Raw genomic sequence first — 15,406 nt, forward strand, 5'->3', positions numbered from 1 at the left:
CTCAACAATAAAATATTTTCTTAATTAATTCAATCATCTCAAGGAAGTTATGTTATAAAATTAAAAAATATCAAAAGATCAAATAGTAGTGTAAAGCTTTGATTTGATTTGAATTTCGTGTTCTATTTTAAGGCCTTTAACTTTAGGGCAGGCCAGTCCGCGGTCGTACCACTAGCACAAGTGAGTGGAGGAAGGTGGGTATGGCCTTAAAAAAGTTAAAATTTGACTCCCTTTCATCTCTTCGTGACTATTCTTTATGAACCTTTAATCTTTTAACACCCAATACCAAATCGATCAAATATACGAGTCACTCTTTCATGCAACTTAGGAATCCGCCGTGTGATCACTCATCAACCATTTGTATTTTGTGCGTGGAATATGATGATTGATGAAATCCAATCTATTAAGTAGACGGTGATCACAATTGTATGTATTTTGCAGACACTGGTATTAGATCATCTTATATATGTGTGTGTGTTAGAAATCTTGAAGTGTAGAAAAAATTTACGAAAATTTTAAAATCATAGGATTTAAGAAATTTAAAATTTAAAGCATTTAAACTATACGATTTATGCGTTTTTTTAAAATACAAAATTTTAAGTTATAACATACTTATATATATATATACATATATATTATCTTAAAGAATTCCCTAGTTAATAAGTCAAGCTGGTTTCTAAAGGACCAAGTTGCTACGCGTGTACAGAGGATTAAAGAATTTATTCCCTTATCTTAATCAAATATTTAATTGACAATGTAACAGAAAGGAAAGAAGAAGACTAGCCTAATAAAGGAAAGAAAAATAAAAAGATCTTCTTCTTTAAACATAGCCACACTGTGAAAGACAACATAACATACCATTTTAGGAGGGTGACTGGGTGAGGTATCATCACTTTCACTTTACATTTAATATTAGTTTTGTGGTCAAACAAAGACAAACGGTACCCCATTTTTTGTTTTTTTTTGTTTTTTTTTTAATTTTATTTTATTTTTAAAAAATTATCATTCGTATACTCTATAAATATTCTGTTATCAAAAATATTATAACACTTTAAGGATGTATCAATCGTCTATCATAAATTGACAAAATATATTTGTTGTCCACCAAACCGTTATTTACCGTTTAAATAGGATAACGCCATATGAATAATTTAGTCTTTTCATATAATACAAGTGATAATTTAAGAATATATAAATGATAATAAAAGAATTTAAGAATATATAAGTGATACTTTTCAAGGGTAAAATTATCAATTCACTATAATTCCATTAACTTTCAAACGACAGTTAACGATTTAGTGGTCGGCTGATAATTTTTGTCAATTTAGAATAGACAATTAATACATCCTCAAAATATTATAATATTTTTAATAATAAAACATTTATAGGGTATATAAATGATAATATCCTTTTGTTTTATTATTATTATTATTGTTTTGGGTGGAACCGTGGAAGGATTTGATGCTTCAGCAAGGCCTCTCTCTCTCGCTCTCGCTCTTCCCTGCTTTTTGGGAAATTTATTCATCTTTTTCAAACCAACAAGCTGTTACAAGCAATCTTAGATGAATTGAAAACCTACCAATATATTTTGTTTCACCCTGTTCTTTATATTAGGGAGTAGGGACATTGAGTGGCTAAACAAAGATTGTCATGATTAGAAATTAAAAAATTTATTCTCTGAAACACAGGGAGGAGAGGGTGAAAAAGGAGATTCAAAGTCATTTTCTGAATGGTCTCTAGACAATTCTCTCCCCAAGTTTTGACCCTTATAGATTTCAGCTTTCTTCTCCCCACCCTTCCGAACTCTTTAAATCTCCTCACCACTCATCACTCTTCTTTTCTAATCCAATAAACTTTCTCATCAGTAGAGATCCAATAATTCCCAACTTATCCAAGTTGAAATAAAAGAAACAAGACTGTTCTCGAGATGGTGGGTTCCTCTTAATTCTCCTTTTTAATTAGTTCCTTTCTGAGAAACCCCAAAAACATAATTTCAATTTGCATGTGCTTACACTTAATTAGTACCATTCACGACTCCTAGCTCATGAATCAGATCATTTTTTGTTTGCTGCTTATAGGAAGAAGCGCAGCAGCTCACCAGATGGGAAGGCTATGTGGACTGGAGGAACAGGCCTGCCCTCAAGGGCCGCCATGGTGGCATGCTTGCTGCCTCCTTTGTTTTGGGTCAGTATATGTACAAGTACATTCATACAAAATTTTAATCTTTTTTTTTTTATGTATATTTTTTAAATTAACATGAAGTGTGGTGGTGAAAATACTACTGATGGAATAACTTGTTCATTTCATTTGTTAAAGTTAGTAAGTAAATTAATTAATTTTGTATGTGCAGTTGTAGAAATATTGGAAAACCTGGCGTATCTGGCTAATGCAAGCAACTTGGTGCTTTATTTATCCGAAAATATGCACTTATCTCCCTCCAAATCTGCTAACAATGTCACAATTTTCATGGGAACTGCCTTCCTTTTGGCTCTCCTCGGTGGCTTCTTGTCAGATGCCTTTCTCACCACTTATCACATCTACCTGATAAGTGCAGTTGTCGAATTTCTGGTACATTTCTCTTTTGATTTTACCTTTCTTTTTTTTTTTAAAAAAAAAAATAATCGAATGCTCATCAAGTCTGATTGTCTTATAATGTTTCTTGTTTGTTTGTTTTTCTAATTTTTACTTACAATTAATTCTTCTTCCTTCTATATTTTCATTTTGAAACCCCAAAAAACTCAAAACACAATGCTATCTTTTGGGTTGCGTCCGAATCCGCTTTCAGAAATGTGAAAGCAGACATTTTTTTTTCGCACGAAATTAATATGAGCGTAAAAACCAAGTCAAAGCATCAAAAGCATGAGGCCTAGTTGTAGCTGTAATAAAGTTACCCTGTGATTAGTCTGCAACTTTATGCGTTGAACTGGGTAACACTGTCTAGGTACGACTAACGACGCCGCTTGAGCAGCAACTTGGTGAATGAATGCATGAATGATCTATGCATGATTTACAATGAGCCCAAAAAATTTTCCTCTTTCTTTGCCACACTTAACTGTATGTTCTTTCTTTTTCCAAGAGAAATTTACACGAGGAAAGTTTTACACTTTTTTAATTGGGCAATTTTGGTTTTGGGCTTTTAGAATCATCGATATAGCGATTTTGGTTATACAATTGTCGTGTGCACTTTTACTTTTTAGATAGTATTAATTAACTAGTAATTGTCATTGTTACATATTGATGACTATTTTCCGGTATTTTTTTGTTTTTTTTGGCGAGAGACGACCGATGACAATTTAATCGCGATGAACACATAAAATTAAATTGTGGGGGGTCCATGGGGTCCCACACACACCACTCATGCTACCGTGTCCGACCCGAATTGAGGGGTATCCCGTGTTAAATATTTTGTGTAGTGTTAGGACAAGAGATATGATGTCGTTGTCGTTTAGTTTCAAACTTGAAAGCAATATCTAACGTTGTCTTTCTTGCTTAACGATTTTGTCTCTGGTCGTGAAAGACAACGCCTCTCGGAAATCACCCAGTAAAACGCGACCACCGTGGCAGATGTCCTTCCCTTTTGCAAATGCCAGATGTTACTTCAGCGTCTGATCGTCACACAAAAGTGTTATAGAAGACACGTGCGCGCGCGTGCATATTCTATGGTCTGGGGTGTATGGTAATTTCGATCTGCCAATGACAAAAACTTTGTTGTAGGGGAATTTTTAATGGATATTTCTTGTTATAGTATTATTATTATTATTATTTTCGAAAGCGAGACAACCATAAATGGCAAGGGTTCATGTTTTGGGAGCCCCTATGTTATAATTAATGTAACATACACATTCAACAACAACCACACAAATGATAGACCCACACAAATAATGGACCCATACAATTTATATAGTTGTTGTTGAGTGTGTATGTTACATTAATTGTAACATAGCATTTGTCGTTTGTTTTATGCAGGTTATGAACCACGTGTATGGTTTATAGTCCGTAATGTGAGTCTGTACAAAATAAAAGCAAAATTTACTAGCTTCCCACTTTGATACAAGGAGCAGACATCTTCTGTTTTTGAAAAGAAGGGGCCAACATCTTTAAGACGACTGACTCGTCACTTCTCACTTCCCTCTTTTTATTTTTTGTCTCCTACTTTGAAAGGACGACGTTTCATAGTTACTGCGACATAAGAAGTCTATTTCTGGGCCTCTACAGTCCAAAACTTGAAATGGGGATTAGCACATGGGCTGGGACCCACAAGTATGGTGCTCTGATTCTGTGAATTAGACACCAAAATTGGATTACTTTCTTGCTCGTTACTTACTTGCATTGGAGCTTCTTATCATCATTAATTTTTTTTAGTAATTATGGGTTGTATTGTTGGGCCTTCGCCCAGGGCCTCAAGTGGTCAGCCACAATGTCCATAATTCGACTTGGTCCATATGTTAAAATAATATGCTTTTTGAAACTTTTTACTCATCCAAGTTTGGTCAATTGAAACAGGGCTTGATTATCCTCACCGTGCAAGCTCGCTCGGCTTCTCTAAGGCCACCGGAATGTAATCCTCCAAACATTCCCTGCCAAGAAGTTGATGGTGGGAAGGCAGCTATGTTGTTCTTAGGGCTGTATCTGGTGGCACTTGGTGTTGGAGGGATTAAAGGGTCACTACCGCCTCATGGCGCCGAGCAATTCAACGAGGCAAGCCCTCAGGGAAGGAAGCAAAGATCAACTTTTTTCAACTACTTTGTGTTTTGTCTATCGTGTGGTGCCCTTATTGCAGTGACATTAGTAGTGTGGATTGAAGACAATAAAGGATGGGAATGGGGTTTTGGAATCTCTACTATTACAATATTGTTGTCAATACCAATCTTTCTTGCTGGCTCATCTTTTTACAGGAACAAGATACCTTCTGGTAGTCCACTTACTACCATTTGCAAGGTAATTAAGCTTATAAAGTCCTGACCATACATAATTGCAGTAGTGGCGCCTCAACAGGAATCAAGAATATCATTCTTTCACTATATTATATATCGTGGACTGACAACTTTATGTGTACTTCCTGCAGGTTTTGGTTGCTGCACTGATCAATGCTTGCACATGTAAAAGTCCTAGTAATGCCATTGTGAACATGTCCACGAGTCCTTCTTATCCAGCAGAAACTGGCAAGGAAGTGGAAGAGGGAACGGACAAAGCAACCGAGTTTAATCCTCAACCCCCAACAGAAAGCCTCAAATTCCTTAACAGAGCGCTTGTAAACAAGCCAGTTCACCCGGTACTAGAATGCACGGTTCAGCAAGTAGAAGAAGTCAAGATTGTGATAAAAATCCTTCCTATATTTGGTTGCACCATCATGCTCAACTGCTGCCTGGCTCAGCTCTCCACATTTTCTGTCCAACAAGCTGCTACTATGAACACCAAGGTTCGGTCAATGAAAGTTCCGCCAGCTTCCCTCCCCGTTTTTCCTGTGCTCTTCATCATGATCCTTGCACCAGTTTATGATCATGTCATCATTCCATTTGCGCGGAAAGTTACCAAATCCGAAATGGGCATTACACACTTGCAAAGAATCGGAATTGGTCTAGTACTTTCCATTATAGCAATGGCGGTGGCAGCTCTTGTTGAGATCAAGCGAAAGAGAGTGGCAACAGACTCGGGCCTTCTAGACTCGGCTAGTCCATTGCCCATAACATTCTTTTGGATTGCATTGCAGTACCTGTTCCTCGGGTCAGCTGACCTTTTTACCTTAGCCGGATTGTTGGAATTCTTCTTCACAGAGGCACCGACAAGCATGAGATCTTTGGCTACATCTCTTTCCTTTGCCTCTTTGGCCATGGGATACTACCTCAGCACAGTGATTGTATCAATAGTTAACGACGTCACAGACCATTCGGGGAACAAACCATGGCTTTCTGGGAGCACCATAAATCACTATCACCTAGAGAAATTCTACTGGCTATTGTGTGTGCTTAGTGCATTGAATTTCTTGCACTACCTTTTCTGGGCCATTCCTTACAAATATAGATCAACAAGAGCTAATGAGTAACACAAGTAATGGATGCATCGGCCTTCAGGCTCAGGCATGTAGAAAAAGTCATCAGATTATGTCACACCATGATCATTTGAATATGCCAGAAAACTGCTTCAGTTGTATACATCAGGTGAGGCAACTGCTGAGGAGATAGCACAGATTAAGCGATTTAGCACCGAAAGGGTCTTTCTACCAGTAATTTCCGGGTCTCTTGAGAATAGAAACTGTTCCTGTAGTTCAAACCGAGTCGACCAATGTACCGTTGTGTCCAGTTTATTGTTTTAAGATGTCTTGAAATTTTACTAGAAGCAACATACACGTTTTGGTTTGCCAAAGCAATTACGGTGGACATTACTTAACCAGAAAAGAAACAAGAGGAAGGGGGGAAAAAAGAAATGCATTTTGAAATTTGAATTGAATGTAAACACTACACAATGACGGCGGGGAAGGTTCTCAGCTCAAAATTGTTCAATGTTCAGTTCTATTTGAGCAGGCATGTTGAGAAGTTTATAATGTATGAAGAAATTAAACATAATAAAGTCCTAACAATCAATATGCAGACTGTCGATTCTGTTGAGTTCATCAAACCAATACCAGCAAAAAGCAACTAAAGAACCAATCGCACTTATATATCACGAAATCACAATTGCCGTTGAAGCAACTACCAATAGGAGGCATTAGCTGTAGTATTACGTGTCAGAGCACCATGTTTCAAAATTAGGCCACAACTTGAGTGAATGTGCTGTTGGGAAAATATGCTCTTTAAAAGTATATATGTTTATTTAATTGTAATAAACAGTTTTTCTGATTAATAAAATAAATGAGGTATTTTATTCAAATATCTTAATTGCATTAATATTTGTATTAAAGTCCATTTAATCATATTATATGTATTTATGTGATCACCATGTGGATTCACAGAAGACATAAATACAAGTTATCTTATGATTAAATAAATTTAGTTCGCAGTTGATAAATAAAGTGGGGCACTTTATTTAGGTATAGACTGTAATAAATTCATTGAATGATTTGTCTTAATCATGTATGAATTTATTGATGTAGTGCGACTACATTGAACAGGATCACATATGAGATTTAATTAACTTTGTAATAACTGTCAGACTTATTAAATCTCATAGGCGTTGATTTTACTGTAATCTTAATCTTGAGTTAATTATGATTTCATGATTGTAATTGTTATTCCATTTGAGTTACCAATGGGCACGACACATACATGTGGTCAAGATTACCCCGTATCTTGGTGGGAGCAATTATGAGTATTGGAGTTATGGATTAACAATATAGAATTTGTACAACACATCTCTTTATGGGTTTTCGGCACTTGATCATAGAATTCTCTGGCCAGAGTGTGTCAACATATTTAGTATGTTGAAAATGATCATTAGAGAAAACCAGTAAGGATCAAGGAATAAGATGTTATTAAATTGATTGGACAGTTGAGATATCAATTTAATTAACGATGTGGTACAAAGGATTGTGCAGTAAAGAAATCAATGTGGCTTGGGACGAATTATTATTCGAGCATACAATTATGGAAGTCAGTTCCAATCTTTTAGTGGAGTAGATTTGGAATTAAATAATTGGGATAGTTTAATTACAGGCCTAATTATTGTAGCCACTATTGTATGTTCCCAAATGATCCCCAGGTTAGCTCATTTAATTGATTGCACCACTACTGGACTAATAAGCAAGATAACTAGCTATTTGGGTAAAAAGCCTAAATATATCATTTAGTGGGAGGCTCCATTTAATAAGCTTATGTGTAAGGGGCCTTATGTTATTTTACAAGGTGGGTCCCCTATTGAAAAAGAAAACAACGTGAGTTTTATTTAGGGCATTATTTGGAGCCTAGGGTTTTGACTAAATTGAGATATATAAGGCTTATTTTCTCTAAAGAAAATAGAAAAGCCACTTGATACAGATCAGAGAATAAGATTTTTCTCTCCATTGTTGAGAGAAAAATTTTCTCGTGCTAGTTGCTTTGGTAGTGATAAAGGCGCCCACACGTCAAGTGCAGATCGAACCTGAGTCATAACCTGGAAGATCATTGGTGACAGTTCGTGATCCAACAAGCGTGGTGGTGACGGATCGTGATTTAACAGGAGTGGTGGTGGCGGATCGTGATCTAGGAGCCTAAATCACTTCAGCGGAAAAAGCCAACTCAGATTTTCAAGGTACGATTTCTAGAATACCAATTCTTATATATTATATGAGAGCGATCTTCAAAAGGTTTATAAAAAATTTTAAAAACCTGATTTTTCCCCAACATGTGAAACAGCGCGCAGTTACAAAAATTGATAGAAGACGGTACTGCGGAGTTAACGTTGTTATAAAGTGAACTTAAAGTCTTCGGTTCTGTAAATTCATGGTTGAAAAACGAGTTGTGAGAGTGAGAACCCTCATTAGGTTAAAGCTACCCATAGGCATTAGCTATACTGGCTTACACAGTAGCAAAGTTTCCCCACTTTGTAATCCCTCAATCCTCGGGGCTACATAGGTAACATAGCTGGAATCTGTACCTGGTGCTCAGAAAAGTGAGCATGAATAAAATTGTTAAACAATTAAAAAGACAATCAAATGGGGATGTAGCTCAGATGGTAGAGCGCTCGCTTAGCATGCGAGAGGTACGGGGATCGATACCCCGCATCTCCAATTTTACTTTTTCTTTTTTTCCCCCTTTTCAGCATTGTATAAAACATGATAAATCTTTCTGAAATTAGTACTAAACAAATGATCAACACATCAAAATATAACTCGACTTGCTTCGATAGGAATACCACAGAATTACGTATATAATTGTGAAGCAAAACAGAATTGCACTGACTATCACATTGCACCGGCAGCAACCGTCGATCCTAAACATGACACTTAACCTCTGATCTCATACATGCACAGCACTAACAATACAATAATGTTTCAACCAAATCACCACCCTAATTCCACGTCACTTTGACCCAAACAGCATGACTTGGAATGCCAGCGTGGACAACAAACATCATGTAATATCCAGGTGGCGCCACCGTGGCAGTGGGGGGCCCATTCACCACAACCTTATAAGCATACACAGACAACTGGGACACGCTGACAACGTTCAAAACGACCAAGCGTTGATTCATAGCAAAGGAGTGCGTTGTAAACGACGGCGTCATCAGCGACACCGAGATTTCTCCACTTGGACTGTACGAGGACAACTCAAACGTAACGGAGAAAACTTCATTGTACGACACCGTTCTGCCTATAGATTCCAAGGATAAGATGGACGGCCGCATATATGCATTCTCTGGGTCTAAGTAGTGGGGATGAAAAGCCTCCAAACTCAAGTCAGTCGGGTACGGGTAGGCCGTGAAGTTGTACCTTCGGTGCGGGTTACTCCCACCCACTAATATCCTGCCATCTGGCAACACCACTGCCGACGAATGATACATCCTTGGAATCTTGGACGGGTTCAAAACCACAAATCTCCGGTCTGGTTCCTCCTCATCAGGCGAATACAGGACCGGGTTCAAATTCGGACCCACAGCGTCCTCCCACCCTGCAGTACCATTACTCGCGCCATTAATGATAATTACATCACCAGAAGGTAACAGAAGCATATCAGACATGACACGTGGCATTGGCATGAACTCCATTGACCAAACGGGATACTTGTCGGTCACTTTCAATCTGCCACAAGTCCTCGACGCTTCAACGTAAACACTCTCCTTATCGGACTTGATAAATGCACCCGCCGGTGCTCCTCCGCAAACCATCACCTCCGCATCAGGCAAGACAGCTGTCCCATTGCCGTCACTTCCTGCCGATAACTTTACCGGGAGCAAAATGGAAGAGCCGGTACTGGGATAATTCCGTTTGTCATTGCCAGGAATAACGGGAAACTCTTTAACAAGCTTATTGTTAATGTAGTCGAACAAGATTGATCTTCTATTGGCAAAAATGAAAAGGTTGCCGTCGGGTAAAAGATGCAAGAAAGGATAAAGATTGTTCTCTTCACCAGGGTCTCTTGTTTCAATCAAGAAACGAAGGTACAAGCTCGAGGATAAAGAATCAATCTTGGGGTAAAACTCGTAGGTGAAAACTCTTCTACCGCCGACGACAATGATCCGATTGTCAGGTAAAATCTGATTGGAAGCGTACCATCTTCTGTCCCAGAGATTTTTGGATAACTCAACCCAGTCACAGCCTTCATTGTTGCATGGCGTGAACAAGCGGATAACACGGTCGCCAACGTTGTAGCCGCCGGTCTGGACGAGGGTGCCGTCGCTGAGAACTGCTCCGGAGGAGCACCAGGTGTCGGTTTGAAGGAGGAGGGGGCGGAATGTGTTGGAAGCGATGTCGTACAAGACGGAGTGAGCAGTGCAGTCGAGTTGTCCGACGTCGCCCTCCTTGCGGCACTTATCAATAGGGAGGGAGAGGTTGGAAGGGCCCATATCGGTGCGGTCAAAGATTATGACCTTGTCGTTGTTGAGGACTTGCATGTGCATGGCGGAGATGCCTATGCTTGATTGAAGAAGAACCCACTGCCCACCTGATTTGCTGGGCATATTATTATTAGGACTGTAGTCGCCGTCGAAGTGATCGGATACTGATAGAGAAAGTGTGGAGAAGGAGAAAAAAAGAGTGAGAAAAGTGAAGAAAGATCGGTTCTTGAACTTGATCGTCATTGATAATTATTGCTACGTTCTTCAGCAAAGACCGCAGTAGCTAGCTAGTTAGCTAGGGTTTTCGTCAAGAAATTAAAGACAAGGGTGCGTTTTAGTTTCTAAGAAGATTATTTCTTGAATGTTAACTGCGTATGCTGCAGAACATATATGTATGTATATGGCTCGAGAAAGAGAAGAAAGGAGAAGTTCGTGGTCGTGATTTTTCTCGCAAACAAATTTTAAGTCATCTATTTTGAGATAACTCATGGATCTTCGTCAGTTGAACGCTTCAGTTTTGCGGCTCTTCGCTGCAGTTTCCTTGGGAAGTGTACTCCGTTTGCATGTGGTTGGCTAGTTATACCCTTCATCACTTGAATCACTGAGCTTCAATTTAATTGCACGATGCCCATATTCCTACTCCTGTCCCAAAAGGGGTCAGCTAATTTAATTGAATATTTCTGCGTTTTCATTATTTATTAATTGAATCACTCCACTTAATTTAACTGAATATTTCTGTGTTTTCATTATTTATTACTTTCATTAAGCCCCTTTAGTTTACCACAGCTTTTGTACAGTAGTAGATTGCAATTTTTTTTCCCCTTTTTTCCCAAAAATTTAAGTCTTCATTCACGAATCATGGATATCTTTTAGATTTCAACTACTTCTGAGAAGGAATTGCTGGTAGAGACGTGTAGATTTTCATTCTACTCAACCCAAATTTATGTTTAAATGGCTATCCCCCTTCTTATTAATAATAATAATTGCAATAATAACAAGTATTCCCTTTGACTGATTTTTTTTAAAAAAAATTTATTAACAACTTTAGATGTTTAATTATTTTATTTTATTAAGTCTATTCACTCTCAACTCTTTCTAAAAGTGTTTTAAAACATTGCAAATAGTTGATTTTGCACTTTTAAAAAAAAAGAGCATCCTCACCATCAGATTCTGTAATGACTTGTGAAAATCCTTACTCAATGCTCATTATTATTACTATTTGTTTGCCAGTACTATTTTAATTATATATATATGTATGTACACACACGCACACACACACATATACATATATATTAAAGAAGAATGAGCTTTGAATTAGGAAATATGATTAGGACTTAATTAAAAAAAACAAAATTTTAATAGTCCAAAGTTTCTAATTAATGTTAATATAACAAATTTATTTAAGAGGATTATAATACAAAGATTCAAATTCAGTGAATTTCCATTTCATTTACTAATATCTTTTACGGAATTATGAAAGAGAGTTATGATTCTTATCTGATTATAAATATGAGTAGAATTATAATTGTAATATATAAAAAAAAAATGAGGTCCAAGGTTACGTTACCTTTTTTTTTTTTTTGAATACTGCTGGTGTAGTAAATACCGCTGGCATCAGCTGATATTTTGATTGAGTTGATGCTTTTCTTACTTGATAACTATGACCATCCAAATTATGCCCTCTGACTGAATTGAAACATTTTCATTTATGATCCATTTACATTTAAGAGGAATCCATATTCCATGGCGTGGCAATCACTCTTCCCTTTTCTTTTTGTGCCAAATCATAATGCTTTTCAGCCACCGGTTGATTGAGATTACAATGATATGCGGATTCACAATTTTGAAGAATGTGATATTATTTCTGAAAGCAGCAATCAGACCAGAAGCAAAGAATTTGAAAGCTATTTACGATTTTGAAGGACCAGCACCCATTGATAAACTCCTCACGGCAACCTTGATCGCACCAATGGCACTAAGCTGCCTCATCTCCAGGCTCAGCCCATGTCTGTCCTGGTTCCTACATCCTTCTTCTGTGTGAACGGCGGCAAAGTATGCTATCTGAATGGCCAAAAACACGCAATAAGAGACATTTGATTAGTGGAAACTCATCAATTCTCTAAACCATGCATGATTCAGTGGGCACTCATGCTTATATAAGGTTTATGAATACAGAAGGCAACAAGCAGAGCAACTTCTAGATGCCATGTTCAGGAGTGCAAGTGTTTGATGTTCTTCACCGGTTCCAACAAGCAGCTGAATCATTCATATAAAAACCACCATCATCAACCATCAATGGGGTAATTGACAGAATCACAGAATAACAAAAATAGCAAGTACTACTGCTGCAATTCTCTCTGCACTGGACAAAAACATAAGGGTGTCAAGACATTTAATAAGGTACATATAGAGGTACCCTAGTGCTCCATGATAGACAATTAATCATGGAAGGAATTCATCTTTATTGCAGTCCATGAGCTGGCTGGCAGACCCACAAACCACACTGTTGTCATTATCGTTAAGGCACATATGGGGGTATCATTGCTGACGTCACACAGTTTTATCAGTTCCTTCAACTTAGTTTCCTACATTTATTCTGACAAGCATAACTAAATTGCAACAATGTAATGGACATTGTGATGCCAAACAGAGAATGTTTTAGAATAAAGAATGAGAACATTAACCATAAATCAATTGATAAACTTATTTCGCAGTTTCAATGATATCCTTTCAATGTATCATAAAGGAAAATGCCTTGGGATGCCTTCATATGTAATTATTGAATGCGTGCTATGGAACATGACAAGTTTAATGCACCGAAAAGTGTTTAGTACTATTCCTTCATTGTAGTAAGTGGAATGCTGAAACCACAGGCTGTCCCCTGGAGGTAATGATGATTTGATACCTCAACCGGACAGATAGTGAAAGATGTAGAGTTGAATGTGCTTGCTAGTTGCTAGAAGGTAGATAAGGAAAGAAAATATGAGCATTAACTTGCATCAGAAGATATACCGGGCTCTAATAGCAGAATAATAATAATTATTCAAGTGCATTATTTGGCACTAGAAAGAGAGCTTCGAAGTAAACTCAATAGGAAATTAATAACCATGTTATTAACTCAGACACAAGTACGAGGAAATATAGAAGAAATCATTCAGCCATCCTCTCCTCCTCCGCATTGTAATCCATAATCAACATAATGATATCCATTGGAAATAGTTAATAAAATAGACAAGGGTCGTAGAGACCAGATCAGAGACCTCTCTTATCTTCAACATTACATAGCATCCGACAATTGATGTGGAGATTTCATGCCATTGAACTCAAGAAAATTTAATAAATGCTTCAGGTTAACCCTTAGTTGTGGTAAAACTATTTGATAGAATATAAACAATACAAGGAGAGTATGCACAAATTTACTACCACCACAAATGTAGAATTCTCAAAACTTTTTTTTTTCCGGTTTTTAAGGTATTGGCAACATTTTATGATTTATGCTTTACGAAGCAGTTGCTGACCAATTTCACAACAATTAAGTACCTAATCTGTTAATCTCGGGCAAAAGACACATGAAATCAATAACTAGAACGAGAGTTCAATTTCATAGGCAAACAAAACTCTTTGGACTATCTACATACTACTATGTAGTTTTACAGTGTAAGGTTTAATGAAATGCAACTTTATCCTTCATCTCAAAGCATGCTAAAGGAATATTGTACTAACCACAAGTTCTTAACATTAATCACAAGACGAAAAACATCACAAAGTTCAGCTGCAACCATGAAAGACTTATGGATACCATAAATCTACAATACCTTGCCAGAAGCATTACGGATGGGTGATATGTGAAGAAGATTCCAAAATGAGCTTTTATCCTTCCTGATATGAATGCAGCAAGATTTTATTAAGGTTTGAAGAACATAGAGCAGTTTCAAAAAATGCTGAAAGTATTGTCAAGTATCAACCTGTAGTTTAAGATACGTACTGTGCATGCTTGCTCGGTTTGAATGCTTTCCTTTATCTGTGGAAGACTAGGGATAAATAAAACATTCATCCAACCAAAAACCCACTTGGGGACTCAAGTTACCAAAAATATCAGAGCTCTGCGTGGTTATATTCGTACATATTCCATATATATACTTTTCTTTTTGGGATAACGGGAAATAGCAATAGATACCTGATATAGTACTGCGGTATCGGTATCCACCCCATTCAAGAACCTACAATTTTGCCCCACCACTTCATTTCTATCATAACCTATAGAAGTTGGGTGGTGAAATAAGAAGCTGGATAAACAGCGTGGTCTACAATTTGCTACATTTTGATAAAAATATATTATGCTATTCTTGTAATTTTGGTAAATATTTGAGCACCTGTCAACTTCAAGAAGGCATCGCTTGCGTAAACCATAGGCATGGCGGGTAAGTGTGGATCAATTCTTCAACACGAGAAGAACATGTTGCACAAAACACAGAACAAAAACATTAGATATCTCCAAAATGCTAAAAGCCTACTTTAAAGTAGAAAATTAGGAATTTGCAACAACTCACAATACAAAGCTTTGTTTGATTCTACCAAGAGATATATATAATGAAGAACTGATGAAGCCCATCCCAGGTAAGCTGCATCTCTTTCCACACACCAATCTGCCTGTCAACTGACTATAGTGTGTTAGCACAGACAAGATGTTGTCGATAGCGGTAGCAGCTTTTCGTTTCTCTAAATCACTTGCCTCACACGAATCTTCAATTTCTAATCCTGCAAGATAGAAACTCATCAAAAGAACTCCACCAAAACAAAAGTTGCTCCTGGAAGAATTAGTTGGAAAAATTCAAACCAAAAAGGAAACATAAACAACCTGAATAGGTCATTCAGAACTCAGAAAATACTGGTATGCAGTGTTCACCATAGTATAACCACTATGCGAGAACATCAAGTG

The 15,406-nt window shown here is 37.3% G+C and overlaps 3 protein-coding genes and 1 non-coding gene across 13 annotated transcripts in view; 2 read left to right on the plus strand and 2 right to left on the minus strand.

Moving 5' to 3' along the window:
* The first annotated feature begins 1,455 nt into the window (after nt 1-1,455).
* LOC18045169 (protein NRT1/ PTR FAMILY 4.6) lies at nt 1,456-6,541 on the plus strand. The gene is made up of 5 exons (XM_006438511.2): nt 1,456-1,930; nt 2,079-2,184; nt 2,351-2,568; nt 4,504-4,938; nt 5,066-6,541. The coding sequence occupies exons 1-5, from the start codon at nt 1,928-1,930 to the stop codon at nt 6,041-6,043; spliced, it is 1,740 nt and encodes a 579-aa protein (XP_006438574.1). The 5' UTR covers nt 1,456-1,927; the 3' UTR covers nt 6,044-6,541.
* A 2,087-nt stretch (nt 6,542-8,628) lies between these two features.
* TRNAA-AGC lies at nt 8,629-8,701 on the plus strand. Its single transcript has one exon. It is a non-coding gene; the product is annotated as a tRNA-Ala (tRNA).
* Nucleotides 8,702-8,834: 133 nt separating this feature from the next.
* LOC18045170 (aldehyde oxidase GLOX) lies at nt 8,835-11,057 on the minus strand. The gene has a single exon (XM_006438512.2). It carries the CDS (start codon nt 10,708-10,710, stop codon nt 8,983-8,985), a length of 1,728 nt encoding a protein of 575 aa, XP_006438575.2. The 5' UTR covers nt 10,711-11,057; the 3' UTR covers nt 8,835-8,982.
* Nucleotides 11,058-12,121: 1,064 nt separating this feature from the next.
* The window catches only part of LOC18045171 (protein TWIN LOV 1), a 5,808-nt gene continuing 2,523 nt past the window's right edge, over nt 12,122-15,406 (minus strand). For 3 of the 10 annotated variants that reach the window (XM_024185563.1, XM_024185562.1, XM_024185565.1), the window contains 7 exons: nt 15,018-15,225; nt 14,841-14,905; nt 14,645-14,724; nt 14,433-14,488; nt 14,283-14,346; nt 13,307-13,423; nt 12,124-12,528 (listed from right to left, as the gene is read on the minus strand). In XM_024185563.1, coding sequence (XP_024041331.1) covers nt 12,376-12,528; nt 13,307-13,423; nt 14,283-14,346; nt 14,433-14,488; nt 14,645-14,724; nt 14,841-14,905; nt 15,018-15,225 — 743 coding nt within the window. In that variant the 3' untranslated portion in view covers nt 12,124-12,375. Of the gene's footprint in view, nt 12,529-13,306; nt 13,424-14,282; nt 14,347-14,432; nt 14,499-14,644; nt 14,725-14,840; nt 14,906-15,017; nt 15,226-15,406 lie in introns of those variants that run through there. The other 7 variants (XM_024185564.1, XM_006438513.2, XM_024185567.1 and 4 more) reach the window with 7 other exon arrangements.

This window comes from Citrus clementina, unplaced genomic scaffold, assembly GCF_000493195.1.
Source record: "Citrus clementina cultivar Clemenules unplaced genomic scaffold, Citrus_clementina_v1.0 scaffold_4, whole genome shotgun sequence".
NCBI lineage: Eukaryota > Viridiplantae > Streptophyta > Magnoliopsida > Sapindales > Rutaceae > Citrus > Citrus x clementina.